At 46.1% G+C, this 18,380-nt stretch overlaps 1 protein-coding gene across 6 annotated transcripts in view; it reads left to right on the plus strand.

Moving 5' to 3' along the window:
• Positions 1-18,380, plus strand: part of ATF6 (activating transcription factor 6) — a 408,706-nt gene that overhangs the window by 297,825 nt on the left and 92,501 nt on the right. For 3 of the 6 annotated variants that reach the window (XM_073356211.1, XM_073356212.1, XM_073356215.1), the window contains one exon: positions 14,245-14,361. The exons of the other annotated variants lie outside the window; for them this stretch is intronic. In XM_073356211.1, coding sequence (XP_073212312.1) covers positions 14,245-14,361 — 117 coding nt within the window. The remainder of the gene's footprint in view (positions 1-14,244; positions 14,362-18,380) is intronic. 6 annotated transcript variants of the gene reach the window in all.

Raw genomic sequence — 18,380 nt, forward strand, 5'->3', positions numbered from 1 at the left:
AATACAGATAAAATCTCAGAGATGTTTCAATAAGTTTCTTTCACAAACTGGACACCTTCCTAGTCTGGGCACAATCCTTTCCCCTGGTACAGCCCTTGTTCCAGCTCAGGTGGTAGCTAGGGGATTTCTCATGATGGCAGCCCCTTTTGTTCTGTTCCACCCACTTACATATCTTTTGCATAAGGTGGGAATCCTTTGTCACTCTGGGTTCCCAACTCTCCTTCTCAATGGAAAAGCATCAGGTTAAAGATGGATTCCAATTCAGGTGACATGATCACATGTCACTGTAAGACTTCATTACCCACTTGCCAGCCCACAGGTATACAGGAAGACTTACAAGTAAAACAGAGCTATCTACAGGTAATTGTCCTGGTTAATGGGAGCCATTAAGATTCCAAACCACCATTAATGGCCCACACTTTGCATTAACTACAATAGGACCTCAGAGTTATATTTCTAGTTTCAGGTACAAGAGTGATACATTTATACAAATAGGATGACCACACTCAGTAGATTATAAGCTTTGTAATGATACCTTACAACAGACCTTTTGCATCTAGCATATTCAAGTTACATTATATTCACACTCATTAGCATATTTTTATAAAATCATATAGACTGCAACATCACACCCCTCCCCATCCCTTCCAGCAGCCTGAAGTTCCACACTTCCTTGTGACCACACAAGTAAAAGCTGGCCCCACCGATACTATGGGCTTCCCATCCCTACCTGATTATGAGCATTTTTGGGGGGCCCTAGGGCACCATGTTGGCTCCTGTCCCATTCAGGTATGTGCAAGCTACCTCAAAATGGAGCAGACTGGAATACAGAGAAACCCATAGTCCATGTAGGTTAGAGCGTGCCAATCGAGTGGGAGGCAGCAGACTCGGGATAGTACAATCAAAGTGTTACCCTTACTTGGAAAGGTTTGAACTGAGTGGTGTGTCCTTGTCAGCACCCAGTTCTCTGTTTCGGGGACAGTATAACAGCAGCATTCCATTTCAACACCAACGTTGTCCTTAGTTTCATTCCCACTCTAGTAGGATTAAAATAATGTCTCCTAGGAATCGCACATACCGGTGGGTAGAAAAATTGATGGCAACTTTCAGGAGGCTCCTATTTATCCAGGCCCCTTGATGTACCAAATTTTCACAAGAACCCTTCAAAGAGTTAAGAGATCTGTCACCAGTGAGTAATATCTCTGAATCTCTCAGATCTGATTTTCCCAGAAATTACTAGCAAAGTTGCTAGAGCAACAGATACCAGCAGAGTATCACTTGCCTCTAGCTACGGCCCTTCCCAAGAGCATTAGGGTGGCCTAGGAGGCTATTTGATCCTTCTGCTTAGCATCCAGGGTCCCTGCATTCTGCAGCCACTGAATCCACAACTTGGCCCAGAATTGTGCTCCAGAAACCAAACATTTAGCTTTTAAAAGAATTAGCAGGTAGATGTATAGTGATTAACTGAGTGGCCCTGCGTCAGTCACAGTGTGGGGAAGAGGGCCCAGGATCCTACACTCCCCGTCGTTGAGCAAGTGAGTAGAACTGTTGGTGGCTCTAACCTCTACAAATGAGGCAAGATAAGAGCAGGGTCCTGTCCCCATCACCACATCCTCCCCATGCTAGCCAGTGGAATACAGCTGGCACACAGTAGTGCTCATTGCACCCTCGCAGAGAATGACTGAGCTGCTCCAGTGTGATTTCCGGTGATGGAGCTTGGCAGAGCTATCTGACATGACTCTAGAGACTGCTGTTCTGAGCAATACCTCCACATTTTCCACTCAGCCATGGCCACTGGCCTAAAACCAGTAGGTAGGCCCCGCATACAAGAGAAGGAACGTTGCTGGTAGGTGTATGTAGTACTGGTGATAAGTATTTGCTTGGCAGTCCTGGAGATGGAAGGGTTTTCCACTCAGAACAGGTACAGTAAAGGCAGCCATATGCAAGCGTCACTGCCCTGCCAGTGTGCCTCAGTGCTGATCTGGAGTGAGCATGCCTAGAGGCGAGTGGAGGTGGGATGTCATGCTCTCTTCAGTCCTTGGCATCACTGCTGATTATCAGTTAAGGGGTGCCATTAGTGTCAGATATGATGGCAGATTGTTATATGGACACCAGCCCAGGAGAGACTGGACTGCACACTTCCAAGTCATTTCCCATGAATGTGCCATATAGACTTCAGATGATAGTGTCTGTTGGTCCTCAATGATCATTGAGGTGAAAAGTTATATCTTGTTGTCAGGCCCCTCAGCCATCCAGTACCCCAAACCAAAGCAGGTTGTATTACCTCCTCTTATCTCTTCTCTCCCACCCCCAAAAAAACAAAATCCTGCATAAGAAAAGAGGAAAGATGTACATTTTGGAAATTAGTGATACGTGATATTTATATGGGAGCTGATTCACACAGCTCAGTGCAAATACCAGTAACAGAGTCACAGCATATCAATGGATCCAAGAAGCTCCTGGAAGGAGAGTGTAAACAGAGAGGATGACAGTAGGAGGAGGAGAAGAGCAAGGGGCACATGGAGTGAGCAAAGGACAGAACAGGTCATCAGATGCCCATAAGATTTCCCATCTTTTTTCCCAGGGATTGGCATGTATGGTGCTATGGAGTTAGAGTGGCCACACGTCATACTGGACCATACTCGATATGTCCATGTTCTACTGCTACACAATGGGATTTGTCTTCACTCTGCCTTTGAAATGCTTCTCGGAGCAGCTGTGCTCTTGTTATCTGTCGTTTCATGAGTACCACTTGCAATGGGATGCAAAACCGTCTCAGCCTCACAACCAGATGGGCTGCTGAGAGTATGGCTGTTCTGTGAACTTGATGAAAACAAACTATCTTATACAGGCCATCTGATTGATTGTGCCGAGCAGCCTCCAATCCTGATTCCTTCTACCCTTTGTTGTCAGCATTCTTTATCAGAGTGGTATGATGCATAGTTTGAAAACGTTCTTAAATCTTTAAAAATGCCAATTAAAACAGTGAATAACCAATAGCGAGTAATTAGTAGCAAGGACTGTGGTGGTGACTGAATTAGACTGTGGGTTCTGAATGTCCTTTCAACTTAGATCCATTTGCTAATGCCACTTCCATATTTTAGGCTCTAGACTGTGGGTGAATGGTCCGTCAGCCAAAAAGACCCACACAAATGACAAAGAAAAACAAAAACCTCCTCCCAGAGTTCCCTTGTCTCAGGGTTAAGTAAATAAAGTCTCCATCTCTCTCTGCCTTCAGGGTCAAGCAAACAAAGTCATCCAATTATTTCCAACCTTCAGGAGTGAGACAGAGCTCCCAAACAGGCTCCACAGTTCTCTTCTCAGTTTTGAAGCAGCATGTCGTTCTAGGAGCAGCTGATTTTCCTCACAGTGCCTCTTGGCAGTTCAGCTATTCCCAACAGCTAGTGCCTCTTTCTTTTAATCTGCTGCAGGCTGGTTTCCTAGGAGGCTAATAGGCCCCACCTACTTTTAGGCTCTGGCAATTAATCTTTCCCTCTCCACACAGAACCCTAGTCTGTATCCCCCAGGACTCCTTGGCACAGCTACCCACCTGGGCCCCAGACTGGAAGGTCTGTGCCTTCTAGCGTGTGTCTGGGACTCACTTTGCAAACAGAAATTATGGAAGGCTTTCCTCTATATTTTCTGTTTCCAACTGTGGATTCAATAGCAAGCTCATACGATGCTGAGCAGTGCTCAGGACAGGCTGGCAAGCTAACGCAGGAATATCAGGAGGCCTATGGGCTCTGGAGAAAGCAGAGGAACTAGGGCCTTATGGGAGATGGGCTGGAGGGGTAGCAATGGTTTTGGGCCATGAGGTGTGCGGAACACTGAGAAAGCTATCGTCCTTGAAGAGATGTGAGGAGTGGGGTTTAGAGACACCATGGGGTAAGAGGTGTTGATGGAGAACTGGAACCATATGGGGTTTGGAGGAGCCAGCGAGGAGGAAGCATGGGAAGATGGAAATCTAGGTGAGCTTGGGGCATGGGTGGTAGAGGTGGATGGGGCTGGAGACATGTGCGAGGGCCAGAAGGAAAGGCCCAGGGTGGTAGGAGGGAGCCGTGTTGGAGTCTGGGATTTGAGGAAGCCAATGTGTGTGGATGGGGGGCTAAGGACCTGAGGAGGCAGTGCGATGTGCGGGAGGGCATGGGAGAGCTAGGGGTAAAAGTCCCTGTGGCTCACCGTGCCTGCAGAGCTGCCCCAGCCCTTCTAGCTCCCACCAAGACTCCCGGGATGGGATTTCCAAAAGCCCATAAGTGATTTAGGAGCACAACTCTCAGTGACTTTCAGTGGGATATGTGCTCCGAAGACACTTAGTGGCTTTAAAACTCCTTTAAGCTGTACAGACTGCCCACTGGTAGACAGAAGGGCTTTGGAGAGGAGTCAGAACCATGCTTTCCTAGCTGTCGGTGATATTTCACTACAGCCTTGGCTGAGAAGAGGAGAGAGATTGCCATTTTCTTTATTCACTGATAGCCTAGAAGTGTGTGCATTAGTACAGTCCTACTGTAACCTAGTGGTTCTGTTCAGTCCATATATGTATCCCAACAGTCATATGCTTATCCAAAGCCCTGATCTAGCAGTAGGGATGGAAATTGCAAAAGAACGGGCTTTCTTATGGAATTTCCCATGCAGGTTCTGGTCACACTGTGAAAGAGCCTCAGGAGTGTCTAGTTCCACTTTCCATCTTTTCACTAAACAAAGATGTGCAAAAGGCATAACTGACAAAAAAACTGTAGCAGTTTCCTGCATTACCTCAATCAAAATAGATCCTGGATTGGATTCACCTTTGACTGGAGCTTCCAGACAGATTGTATTCTCTTCAAACCATTTGCTTATCCTAGGCATTTGCTGGTATTGTGTATGGTATTTTATGGGAAAGGAGAAGATTAATAAGAAAAAGCCTGAAAAAAGTGGTTCAGGTATTTTGTGCACAAAAGTAACTGATCTGTGTCACTTGAGTTCATATGTAGCTAGAAAGGAAATAATAGAGAAATGAGATCATAAAGGCCAATTCCCCAACAATATTTCATAATGCGTTGGTTTCCTAAATTGCTAAATAAGCAATCCATTGTCATGTATTCAGAGAGAACTGCTGTGCGTCCCGCCCCTTTGTTAATACAAAAGAGAATATATTATGGTTTTTACTGTAGTTTGACAAGCAAGTTTTGGTGCTGTTAGTTTTCCCTATACAGGGATGGAATTTACTTAGGAACATACCATACACAAAGGGGGTAAAAAGTGAGTCATGAATTAATTGAACTGCAGAGTTAGTGTTTCAGATGCAAATCTAGGATTATTACACAAGTTTGTTTTTCCATTTGATGGATAAGGACACTATAAAATCCCTTAAATAGATTAAAAAAAAATCCATGATATTGACTGTAAATATGGATATAATTCCATATGAAGCCAAATTCTGCTCTCAGAACTGCAAAGCAGATATTTTTATCAATATTCTGTTCTCTAGGCACATTCTCTAGGCACTTTAATCCTAAGTGCCAGTGTGACACTCCCAATGGTAATACAAGAGCACAAGTACCAACGTCAAGACAAACTGATAAACACCAGGCACAAATCGGTTGTGAGTCCTAAACTTGGATTTCACCAACCACCTGCACTAAGTGAAAACTCCTCAGGCACTTTAACAGCTTTAGCGCAGAATCACAGTCCCCTTGGGTACTCCAGTCTGTTTGCCACCCAAGTGTGCATATCTCTGTGATAGATGGCCCGTATACCAAGAATCACAGCAATATTCAGGTTACTCCTAATCCCAAAAGACCTGTCACTTACCCCAGGTCAGTTGTGCTTTAGGTCGCACCCCAAAGACAAAGCTTATAGCCAATCCAATAGTAAACTATATGAAGATTTAATAAATAGGAAAAGGAAATTAAAGAGTTATTTATAAGGTTAAAGAAAGAAATCATAGACACCCAAATGAATTACAGTCTTAGGTTTCAAAAAGTAATATAGACTTCTATAATCAACAAGCTCTATTCGTCCTTTAGCTGGGGATCTCTTGCTTATGCCTAGAAACTCCTTGCCTACCCAGAGACCAAGCAGCACAGAGGTCCTTAGTTCCTTTGGTTTCGGGTTTTTATCCCCCTTCTGCCATGTCCTCTGAGCTGCAAACTGAGCTGGTGGGAGGAGTCCACTTGTATGACACATCTTCATGAGGAGGAGAGCAGAACAAGAGCCTTTAGTCCTTTTGTTGATCGTTTCTCAATAAAGATGTACGGAGTTTCTAGAGCCGATCTGGTATCAATGGGTCTGCTATTTTGTGAGGGACATAGCAATTTTTATAGAAGAGCAGCTCTTCACACTAATTTATGTCCCTCTCCTATATGGTGATTCATACAGTCAGAGAGGCTCACGCTTCACCCACTCAGGTATTACATTACAATATGGAATACAGATAGTACAAGTAAGCTTAAGGCAGTCAGCAACTCACAAGCATTCAACAGAGTCCAAACACTACACACTTTCCTATAATTCAAATACCTGATCTATGAATATTAACCCACAAGTGAACCAGACAGATTCCATCTATGCATCTGTCAGTGTTCAGTTGAGACATGGGGACCTTGGCATGAACTGGCACCTGGTCTGCCAGCATCACAACACAGCCAGTACTACATTGTACTCTCCCTTCATGCATGCCATTCCATGCACATCAGTGGTAAAGAATATCATGCTCAGGTCTGTTCTACAGATCAAAGAGCAAAGTTTTGTCCTAACTTTCTGAAATTGCCTTCGCCATCTCTGTAACATCAAATTCTGGTTGTGCCATGCATTCTTATTCTAAGTTTGAGTCCAACTAACCTGTCTGAATATATTTGCAAATGTTCTAAATTGAAGATTACATAATTCCTACTAATATTAAATTCTAGGTGGCAAATACATTTTTACAGTTGTTTTGTGGTTTGCAGCCCATTGTTAGTAGCGGTGATAGGTTTTTATTTCTGTAGTGAAATGAAGCATAATTCCATAATGAGGTCACGCTGTTAAATAGCACAAAAAATAAATGGACTGTGGAGCAAATGAGGAGGTTTGGACATGAGTTTTCTGCCTTGAGAAAACTGTTGGAGACAATTCTCAAGATTAAGACAAACATGATGGTGGAAAAGTATAACAGCCTTTTTCAGTCTTTGGATTCCAGCCCCTTAGGCACTGCCATTGGTTGGCTGAGACCACTGGTCCTACACCCTGGCTCTAGTCTTTCTCTAAAGCAGATTTCTGCCACTACTTCGACCAAGTCCTCCCTGCCCATGACTTGGATTCTAGCACTTCCTGCTATGAACCTCCAAAGGATCTCCTGCAGAAGACTCCAAGGCACATCCAAGGAGGCTCCAAAGACTCCAAGGCACATCCAAGGATTGCATGTCAGTGCCACAGTATGAAAGGAATTAGAACTAAACATATATCCCCATGGTCAGATGCCATGTCCCACGTATTTAAAGAAGAGCTTTCCAGATTCCACCAACCATCCTCACTACAGTGTGAAATATTCCCAGGTCTCCTCCATCCCACTCTGGCTGCTGGGATCTGACTGTCAGACTGTAATAAGCCTCAGAAATCCAGTCAGTGTGCCAAGGCTAACACCCTTAGTGGCAGGTCGTCAGTTTTCACCTGAAACACAACCTGGCATTAGGAGTCACTGTGCTGTTACAGGTGCCAGCTCAGGGGGAAAGGGCACTTACTTACTCCTCGCACAGCTCCCCAGGGCTTCTCACAGGTCTCCCACCTGAGGCTGCAAAATCTGGCAGGATATGCCACAACAGGATTGCCTGGCCCTACGAATCCTTTAAAGGACCATTATTATTGTGACGAATGCCACAGTGTAATCTCTGCCTTCCACCACAATGCTGGCATCTTAAATAACAGAACCTCCTGTGAAATGTTCCCTCTCCCACGTCCATGTCCCCTGTGACAGGCTGCATCTCGGAAGAGCATGAGAAGCTTGCTGAAGTTCAGGGGGCGATAGAATCCCTTATTCTCATGGTCCATGTGCTATAACCCCAAGAGGGAATCTCTGGGAATTTGGCTTCACAGTTGTTCTCATGTAACATCTCATTCCTGGAAGGGGTGGGGGTGAATCTGAGCCTGCGGGCTTAGTCTTTGTTTGCATTTCCCGGGCAGCTGTACTGGAGAGGGGAGTGCCGCCTTTGCTCAAGTTCAGCATTCTTTAGCCAGCAGATTTTTTTCTCACTGAACAACTGTTAAAAACATGTTTATTTGGGGGCAGGGCAGCTGGGGTGAAGGACTGTGCTCTCTACCAGGACTCTGGAGTTGGAGGACTCTCCAGGGCCCAGCTGCCTCTGTGCACTGGGAAGCAGACAACTGTGCCAGGAGTGCCCTTCTAGCACTGATGTCTTGGCCTAGAGACACAATCCTCTTCCCATCTGCAATACAGAACCCATCCCCTACGGCAACAACCCTACTACCCCTCCCCATCCCTGCTAAAGCCCCCTTCACATGACTGTTCATTGCCCCCTGTAGCCCTATGCACTGTCTCCCCCCAAACTGCTGCAGCTCTGAAAACATCACTGCTGAACTGTTCACAGCAGGAGTTCACAGAAATGCAACCATGGCCTAGCTACATGCACTACACACAGGAGGGTCTCTGCACCCTTGGAGGACCTCGAAAGGAGTTATTGTGCTCTTAGGACTCTACCCAACTTTTCCAGGGCAGCTACAGTCACGGGAGACTGCAGTTCCCAACCTTTGACCCTTCCCTGCCTCACCATTTTGATTACGACACCAGTTTATTAGACTAGGCCAAAAACTACAGTTTTTAAAAACCCTCAAACCAAACAAAAAATCTAGCCTGAATAAAGGGTTTGATTAAAAATGTAACTGGGTAGTTTTGCATCTAAACTTCATCCTCGCTCATTTAGTCAGTTCACTAGCTGTTCGTGAGGCTCTGGCACAGTGCTGGTGGGTGGGAAGGGGCTGTGGCCAGCTCATGAATGCTATGGTCGTGATCACCAGCTAGCAATGCAGTACCTAGGAGACCCTTGCAGCCAGTGTGCTGGGGGCCAGGGTTTGGGGGGAGGAAAGGTGGCAGCCTCAAGCCCTGTGCTGAGCACATCTTAATCAGACCCAGCAATCTAGCCCATTGTTTGTTTTCTTAGCAATGGCGTTCAGTGGGAGACACACAAGGAGACCTGGGAAGGAACACTACCTTTACTTGAATACTCCAAGGGTCCATTTTAACTCATCTTGGTGTCTGATGGATAGTTAAGCTTTACTACTTAGGTAAGGCCATTGAAAGTAATTTTTCTGGAAATGGGCTCAAAAGCATCCTGCTTTTTAAAAGAAAGGTGATTTGGCTCAAAAAGCAAATAATACTTTCTCCATTGCCTCAAGCAATACAGCATAGAAGACAAATCTGTCCCATTTGTAAACATTTTGGAACCACTGATATGTTCTTGGGATGAGTGTACTTTTAGTCTCCATAGCTCTTACAGTAGCACTGCTATAGTTAAGACTTATTTGGTAGTGCATAGCAACTCTTCCGATGGAAACATTGTCTAGACTACTGAGCATAGTATGAATGAGAATATTTGCAGAAATTTAAACAGAAAATGGGCTGCAAGTGAGCTACATTTGGGGAGAACTGTACTGGTTCAACAGACAGACACCTAAGCTGTGAGAAGCCAGAGCCCTCACCTTCAGTGGAGCTTGCATTGCTCCAAACTCCAGTCCAGTCTGGGAATATAAATCCCATTGTGGGTTTTATAGATTGTAAAGTTAGGAGTATTGTGTGATGTGATCATCTAGTGTGGCCTGTATAACACAGACTATAGCACTTAATCATAGAATCATAGATTAGGGTTGGAAGAGACCTAAGGAGGTCATCTAGTCCAACCCCCTGCTCAAAGCAGGACCAATCCCCAACTAAATCATCCCAGTCAGGGCTTTGTCAAGCCGGGCCTTAAAAACCTCTAAGGAAGGAGATTCCACCACTTCCATAGGCGACCCATTTCAGTGCTTCACCACCCTCCTAGTGAAATAGTTTTTCCTAATTAATATCCAACCTAGACCTCCCCCACTGCAACTTGAGACCATTGCTTCTTGTTCTGTCATCTGCCACCACTGAGAACAGCCTAGCTCCATCCTCTTTGGAACTCAAGTAGTTGAAGGCTGCTATCAAATCCCCCATCACTCTTCTCTTCTACAGACTAAATGAGCCCAGTTCCCTCAGCCTTTTCTCATAAGTCATGTGCCCCAGCCCCCTAATCATTTTTGTTGCCTTCCACTGGACTCTCTCCAATTTGTCCACATTCTTTCTGTACTGGGGGGCCCAAAACTGGACGCAGTACTCCAGATTGCTGAATAGAAGGGAATAATCACTTCCCTCGATTTGCTGGCAATGCCCCTACTAATGCAGCCCAACATGCCATTAACCTTCTTGGCAACAAGGGCACACTGTTAACTCATATCCAGCTTCTCGTCCACTGTAAACCCCAGGTCCTTTTCTGCAGAACTGCTGCTTAGCCAGTCTGTCCCCAGCCTGTAGCAGTGCATGGGATTCTTCTGTCCTAAGTACAGGACTCTGCACTTGTCCTTGTTGAACCTCATCAGATTTCTTTTGCCCCATTCCTCCAATTTGTCTAGGTCACTCTATGCTAGTGGGTAGCGATAGGGTCCATCTACCTCTCCTCCCAGTTTAGTGTCACCCGCAAACTTGCTGGAGGTGCAATCGATCCCATCGTCCAAGTTATTAATAAAGATGTTGAACAAAACTGGCCCCAGGACCGACTCCTAGGGCACTCTGCTTGATACTGGCTGCCAACTAGACATCGAGTTATTGATCACTACCCGTTGAGCATGACGATCTAGCCAGCTTTCTATCCACCTTATAGTTCATTCATCCAATCCATACTGCTTTAACTTGCTGGCCTCTTAATTTCCTTGAATTAATTCCTGTTTGAAGTAGAGAAGCTCTTTTAGACAAACATCCAAACTTGATTTAAAAAGTGCCTTGATGGAGAATCCACCATGACCCATGGTAAATTGTTCCAGTGGTTAATTCCCCTGACTGTTATTTCTAGTCTGAATTTGTCTAGCTTCTACTTCCAGCCACTGGATTGTGTTAGACCTCTCTCTGCTAAATTAGTATGTGAGAGACAAGGTGGGCGAGGTAATATCTTTTATTGGACCAGCTTTTATTGGACCACCAGTAGATGGAAGAGACAAGCTTTCGAGCTACACAGAGCTTTTCTTCAGTCTGGAAAAGGTAACCAGAGTGTCACAGCTAACCACAATATGGGACAGCTTGTCAAGCGTAAGTGGTGAACCCATGTTTCCGAACCCCACTTAGAGTGAAGTTGACAATTAACCTCACTGCAGTCATAAGTCAAAGAAGGGTTAATAGGTTACAAATTGTTGTAATGAGCCATAAAACCAGTGTCTTTTTCATTTGAGGATAAGGACTGAGGTCAAATATGGAGTGATCGTTCTGTGAAAGGCGTTGGCCCACGGGTAATATAGTGTCTTTACACTATTCTGTGTGAGTTCATTCGAGATCGTAGTGATTGTATGGTTTCACCCACATAGTTGTTATTGGGACATTTGATGCAGTTAATACCAGGCAGCCGGGATCTCATTTTTTCAGGAAGTTACAGTGAATGCCATCTTTTTCTGGGATCTGTTTTTGGTCTTAGTAAGTGGTCATTACTCCTCTGTGAAGAAAGAAGTGGACGAGCACAGGTACATTGGGCCGGATGCGCTGCATCCGAGAGTGCTAAAGGAGTTGGCGGATGTGATTGCAGAGCCATTGGCCATTATTTTTGAAAACTCATGGTGATCGGGGGAGGTCCCGGATGACTGGAAAAAGGCTAATGTAGTCCCATCTTTAAAAAAGGGAAGAAGGAGGATCCTGGGAACTACAGGCCAGTCAGCCTCACCTCAGTCCCTGGAAAAATCATGGAGCAGGTCCTCAAGGAATCAATTCTGAAGCACTTAGAGGAGAGGAAAGTGATCAGGAACAGTCAGCATGGATTCACCAAGGGCAAGTCATGCCTGACTAATCTAATTGCCTTCTATAACGAGATAACTGGCTCTGTGGATGAGGGGAAAGCAGTGGACGTGTTGTTCCTTGACTTTAGCAAAGCTTTTGACACGGTCTCCCTCAGCATTCTTGCCAGTAAGTTAAAGATGTATGGGCTGGATGAACGGACGATAAGGTGGATAGAAAGCTGGCTAGATTGTCGGGCTCAACGGGTAGTGATCAATGGCTCCATGTCTAGTTGGCAGCCAGTATCAAGCGGAGTGCCCCAAGGGTGGGTCCTGCAGCCAGTTTTGTTCAATATCTTCATTAATGATCTGGAGGATGGTGTGAATTGCACCCTCAGCAAGTTTGCAGATGACACTAAACTGGGAGGAGAGGTAGATACGCTGGAGCGTAGGCATAGGATACAGAGGGCCCTAGACAAATTGAGGATTGGGCCAAAAGAAATCTGATAAGGTTCAACAAGGACAAGTGCAGAAGCCTGCACTTAGGATGGAAGAATCCCATGCACCGCTACAGAGTAGGGACCGAATGGCTAGGCAGCAGTTCTGCAGAAAAGGACCTAGGGGTTACAGTGGACGAGAAGCTGGATATGAGTCAACAGTGTGCCCTTGTTGCCAAGAAGGCCAATGGCATTTTGGGATGTATAAGTAGGGGAATTGCCAGCAGATCGAGAGATGTGATCGTTCCCCTCTATTCGACATTGGTGAGGCCTCATCTGGAGTACTGTGTCCAGTTTTGGGCCCCACACTACAAGAAGGATGTGGAAAAATTGGAAAGAGTCCAGCGAAGGGCAACAAAAATGATTAGGGGGCTGGAACACATGAGTTATGAGGAGAGGCTGAGGGAACTGGGGATGTTTAGTCTACGGAAGAGAAGAATGAGGGGGGATCTGATAGCTGCTTTCAACTACCTGAAAGGGGGTTCCAAAGAGGATGGCACTAGACTGTTCTCAGTGGTAGCAGATGACAGAACAAGGAGTAATGGTCTCAAGTTGCAGTGGGGGAGATTTAGGTTGGATATTAGGAAAAACTTTTTCACTAGGAGAGTGGTGAAACACTGGAATGCGTTACCTAGGGAGATGGTGGAATTTCCTTCTTTAGAAGTTTTTAAGGTCAGGCTTGACAAAGCCCTGTCTGGGATGATTTAGTTGGGGGATTGGTCCTGCTTTGAGCAGGGGGTTGGACTCGATGACCTCCTGAGGTCCCTTCCAACCCTGATATTCTATGATTGTATGATTCTAAGCTAAAGTGGCAGTTCAGCATAAAAACAAAGTACGGCTTTTTTAACACACCCAACATGTTCTGGAGTTTTGTCCTGAGGTGGCATAGCACACAGGGCTGTATGTTATGAAGTGTAAAAAGGAGCAGTAAATCTATTTATAAATACAAATTCCTTTACACTGACCTGTTTTACTTACATAACCCTGCAAAACTATCAGTCACAAGTAACTCAAGGCAGTAAACATTAGAAGCAACTTGGCCCCTCTATGTTTCTGAACATTATGCAAGTGAAAAGCAGCTAAGTTTAGTGCAGACTGGAAAGTGCAAACATTCCAGCAAATTAACTGTGAGGCTAGGGATAGGAACAATATTGGGTCCTGGGGCTTTCAATCCCGCCGATTCTTGGCCAGCCTGCCAGGCTCTCCACCTTGCTGGTTGAGGCAATAGAGGGTTTCTGGGCACAGGCCTCAGGGGTACATGGCTGAGCTGACTGGGAGTTGGAGAGGAAGGATTGGGTTAAGCACGTTAGGCTACTACAGAGAAGGGAGACTGGATGGCACCAAGGATTAGAATTGCACAGTGCAGAGACCCATGAGGGAGACCCACAAAAGGCTGTGGTGAATTGTCCATCAGTTGGCATCTGTAGATCAAGATTGGGGGAGTCTCCTTCTGAAAGATCTGCTCTGACTCAACCAGAGCTGGATGCAGGAGTCACTGGGTGAGGCTCTCGGGCCTGTGTTATGCAGGAGCTCAGACTGGAAGATCATAATGGTCCCTTCTGGCCTTAAAATCTGTGAACGTACACAGCATCAGGAGTGAGGGAGCTAAGCCAGCTTTTAACTTTTTCAGCTGCAAGTATAGGCCACAACCATGGCTACAATCTGCAGTAGAGCATTTCATCAAATAATTGCCACCCACAGCATTGTTGGTTCAGCTGTACTGGCATTAGCAATGCCTTCCAGCATTTGTACCAGCCTGTTTGAGTGTAATTTTAAACCTTCCTTTCAGACTCTAAAGCAGAGGGGGACAAACTACGGCCCGCAGACCACACCCTTCCCTCTGGCCCCCAAGCTCCTGCCAGGAGCAGGCTTGCAGAGGAGCCAGCCCAACTCCCCCAGCAGCACGGTGAGTGGGGCAGAGGCTAGCCCCTGGCCCCTCTTCTCCCTCCCTGCCTGCCTCGCAGTCACAGTTCCCCCAGCGCCTGGGCAGGGTGGCTGCAGCTCCTGCCAGGCAGCATGGCTAAAGCACCACCAGACCTGGTGCTCCAGGGCGTCATGGTCAGGGGGCGGGGAGCAGGGGAAGTTCCGGGGCGGGAGGGTGAGGAGTGGGGCATCAAGGAGCCTGGGCCCTGCTGCCGGGGACAGGGGCAGAGCAAGCCAGGGCTCCCCTCCACCCCCAGCATGTTTGGCCCCTGTCCTCAGCAAGTAAGCCCAGGCAGGGAGCAAGCCCTGCCCAACTGCCAGGGAGAGTAGCCAAACGAGCAGGGGAAATGCACAGGAAAAGGACTGAGCCCCTCTTTCCCCCGTCCCACAGGTAACATGGGGTGGGAAGAGCAGGGAAGGTTGGATGGGCAGGTGGCGTATGTGTGCATTTGGTGCAAGGAGCTCCTGGCCCTCAGAGTCTGTGTACGGGCTTTGGAGGCCAGGGTGGTGGAACTGGAGGAGCTAAGGGAGGCAGAGAGGTAAGTTGATGAGGCTTTCCAGGACACTGTAGATTTGTCCCACCTCCGGTCAGACAGCCCCTGCACTGTTAAGGAGGATGAAAGGCCCAGAGAAGGAGAGCAGTCAACGGGAACAGAGGGAAACCTTCCCATAGTTGAGACCCTCCTTCCAGATGATGTTGGGGTATCCTCTCAAACTGAGGTTGCCTCTCCGGGGGAGGGAACTCCAGTCATTAGGAAAAGGCAGGTGTTAGTAATGGGAGATTCGATCATTAGAAACATAGATAGCTGGGTTTGTGATGACCGGAAGAACCATATCGTGACTTGCCTGCCTGGTCGAAGGTTGTGGATCTCTCGAGGCATCTAGATAGACTTCTGTGTAGTGCTGGGGAGGAGCCGGTGGTCATGGTACATGTAGGTACCAATGACATAGGGAAGGGTAGGAGAGACGTCCTGGAGGCCAAATTTAGGCTGCTAGGAAAGAGACTGAAATCCAGGACCTCTATGGTGGCATTCTCAGATATACTTCCAGTTCCCCTTGCAGGGCCAGGTAGGCAGGCAGAGCTTCAAAGTCTCAATGCATGGATGAGACGATGGTGTAGAGAGGAGGGGTTTAGATTTATTAGGAACTGGGGAAACTTTTGGGATGGGGAAGCCTATACAGGAAGGATGGGTTCCACCTAAACCAAAGTGGATCCAGACAGCTGGCACTTAACATTTAAAAGGTTGCAGAGCAGTTTTTAAACTAAGAGATGGGGGAAAGCTGACTGCTGCAGAGGTGCATGTGGATCGGACAGAGACTTCTCTTAGAGGAGAGTCTATTGATAGAGATTCTTTAGGTTTTAGTCAGGAGGAGAGGATGGAAGAGGATAAAGTATGGGCCAGATCAGACGAGAAACATTCACATAAAGAATCTGACATCAGAAAAGGGCAGACAAATAAACAGTGACAAGTTTTTAAAGTGCTTGTACACAAACGCTAGTAGTCTAAATAATAAGATGGATGAACTAGAGTCCCTTGTGTTAAAGGAGGATATTGATATAATAGGCATCACAGAAACCTGGTGGAGTGAGGACAATCAATGGGACACAATCATTCCAGGGTACAAAATATATAGGAAGGACAGAACAGGTCGTGTGGAGGGGGGCGGGGGGGGGAGTGGCTCTATATATGAAAGAAAATGTAGAATCAAATGAAATAAAAATCTTAAATGAATCCACATGCTCCATAGAATCTCTATGAATAGTAATTCCATGATCTAATAAGAATATAACAGTAGGGATCTACTATCGACCACCTGACCAGGACAGTAAAGTGACGATGAAATGCTAAGGGAGATTAGAGAGGCTATCAAAATAAAGAACTCAGTAATAGTGCAGGATTTCAATTATCCCCATATTGACTGGGTACTTGTCACCTCAGGACGAAATGCAGAGACATCATTTCTTGATACTTTAAATGACTGCTTCTTGGAGCAGCTGGTACAGGAACCCACAAGGGGAGAGGCTCCTCTCAATCTAGTCCTGAGTGGAGCGCAGGATCTGGTCCAAGAGGTAACCATAACAGGACCACTTGGAAATAGTGACCATAATATAATAACATTTAACATTCCTGTGGTGGGAAGAACAGCTCTACAGCCCAACACTGTGGCATTTAATATCAGAAAGGGGAACTGTGCAAAAATGAGGAGGTAAGTTAAACAGAAATTAAAAGGTACAGTGACTAGAGTGAAATCCCTGCAAACTGCATGGACGCTTTTCAAAGACACCTCAGTCCCTGGAAAAATCATGGAGCAGGTCCTCAAGGAATCAATTCTGAAGCACTTAGAGGAGAGGAAAGTGATCAGGAACAGTCAGCATGGATTCACCAAGGGCAAGTCATGCCTGACTAATCTAATTGCCTTCTATGACGAGATTAACTGGCTCTGTGGATGAGGGGAAAGCGGTGGACGTGTTGTTCCTTGACTTTAGCAAAGCTTTTACTCCCACAGTATTCTTGCCAGCAAGTTAAAGAAGTATGGGCTGGATGAGTGGACTATACGGTGGATAGAAAGTTGGCTAGGTTGTCGGAATCAACGGGTAGTGATCAATGGCTCCATGTCTAGTTGGCAGCTGGTATCAAGTGGAGTGCCCCAAGGGTCGGTCCTGGGGCCAGTTTTATTCAATATCTTCATAAATGATCTGGAGGATGGTGTGGATTGCACCCTCAGCAAGTTTGCACATGACAGTAAACTGGGAGAAGAGGTAGATATGCTGGAGGGTAGGCATAGGATACAGAGGGCCCTAGACAAATTAGAGGATTGGGCCAAAAGAAATCTGATGAGGTTCAACAAGGACAAGTGCAGAGTCCTGCACTTAGGACGGAAGAATCCCATGCACCGCTACAGAGTAGGGACCGAATGGCTCGGCAGCAGTTCTGCAGAAAAGGACCTAGGGGTTACAGTGGACGAGAAGCTGGATATGAGTCAACAGTGTGCCCTTGTTGCCAAGAAGGCCAATGGCATTTTGGGATGTATATATAGGGGCATTGCCAGCAGATCGAGGGACGTGATCGTTCCTCTCTATTCGACATTGGTGAGGCCTCATCTGGAGTATTGTGTCCAGTTTTGGGCCCCACACTACAAGAAGGATGTGGAAAAATTGGAAAGAGTCCAGCGGAGGGCAACAAAAATGATTAGGGGGCTGGAACACATGAGTTATGAGAAGAGGCTGAGGGAACTGGGGATATTTAGTCTACGGAAGAGAAGAATGAGGGGGGATTTGATAGCTGCTTTCAACTACCTGAAAGGGGATTCCAAAGAGGATGGCACTAGACTGTTCTCAGTGGTAGCAGATGACAGAACAAGGAGTAATGGTCTCAAGTTGCAGTGGGGGAGGTTTAAATTGGATATTAGGAAAAACTTTTTCATTAGGAGGGTGGTGAAACACTCGAATGCGTTACCTAGGGAGGTGGTGGAATCTCCTTCCTTAGATATTTTTAAGGCCAGGCTTGACAAAGCCCTGTCTGGGATGATTTAGTTGGGGATTGGTCCTACTTTGAGCAGGGGGTTGGACTAGATGACCTCCTGAGGTCCCTTCCAACCCTGATATTCTATGATTCTGTGATTCTAGGAGAGATTAAAGAGGCTACGAGTTTTCAACTTGGTAAAGAGGAGACTAAGGGGGGATATGATAGAGGTATATAAAATCATGAGTGGTGTGGAGAAAGTGAATAAGGAAAAGTTATTTACTTGTTCCCATAATATAAGAACTAGGGACCACCAAATGAAATTAATGGGTAGCAGGTTTAAAACAAATAAAAGGAAGTTCTTCACTCAGCACACAGTCAACATGTGGAACTCCTTGGCTGAGGAGGTTGTGAAGGCTAGGACTATAACACGGTTTAAAAGAGAACTGGATAAATTCATGGAGGTTAAGTCTATTAATGGCTATTAGCCAGGATGGGCAAGGAATGGTGTCCCTCTGTTTGTCAGAGAGTGGAGATG

This window comes from Lepidochelys kempii, chromosome 8 (assembly GCF_965140265.1).
Source record: "Lepidochelys kempii isolate rLepKem1 chromosome 8, rLepKem1.hap2, whole genome shotgun sequence".
Lineage (NCBI taxonomy): Eukaryota > Metazoa > Chordata > Testudines > Cheloniidae > Lepidochelys > Lepidochelys kempii.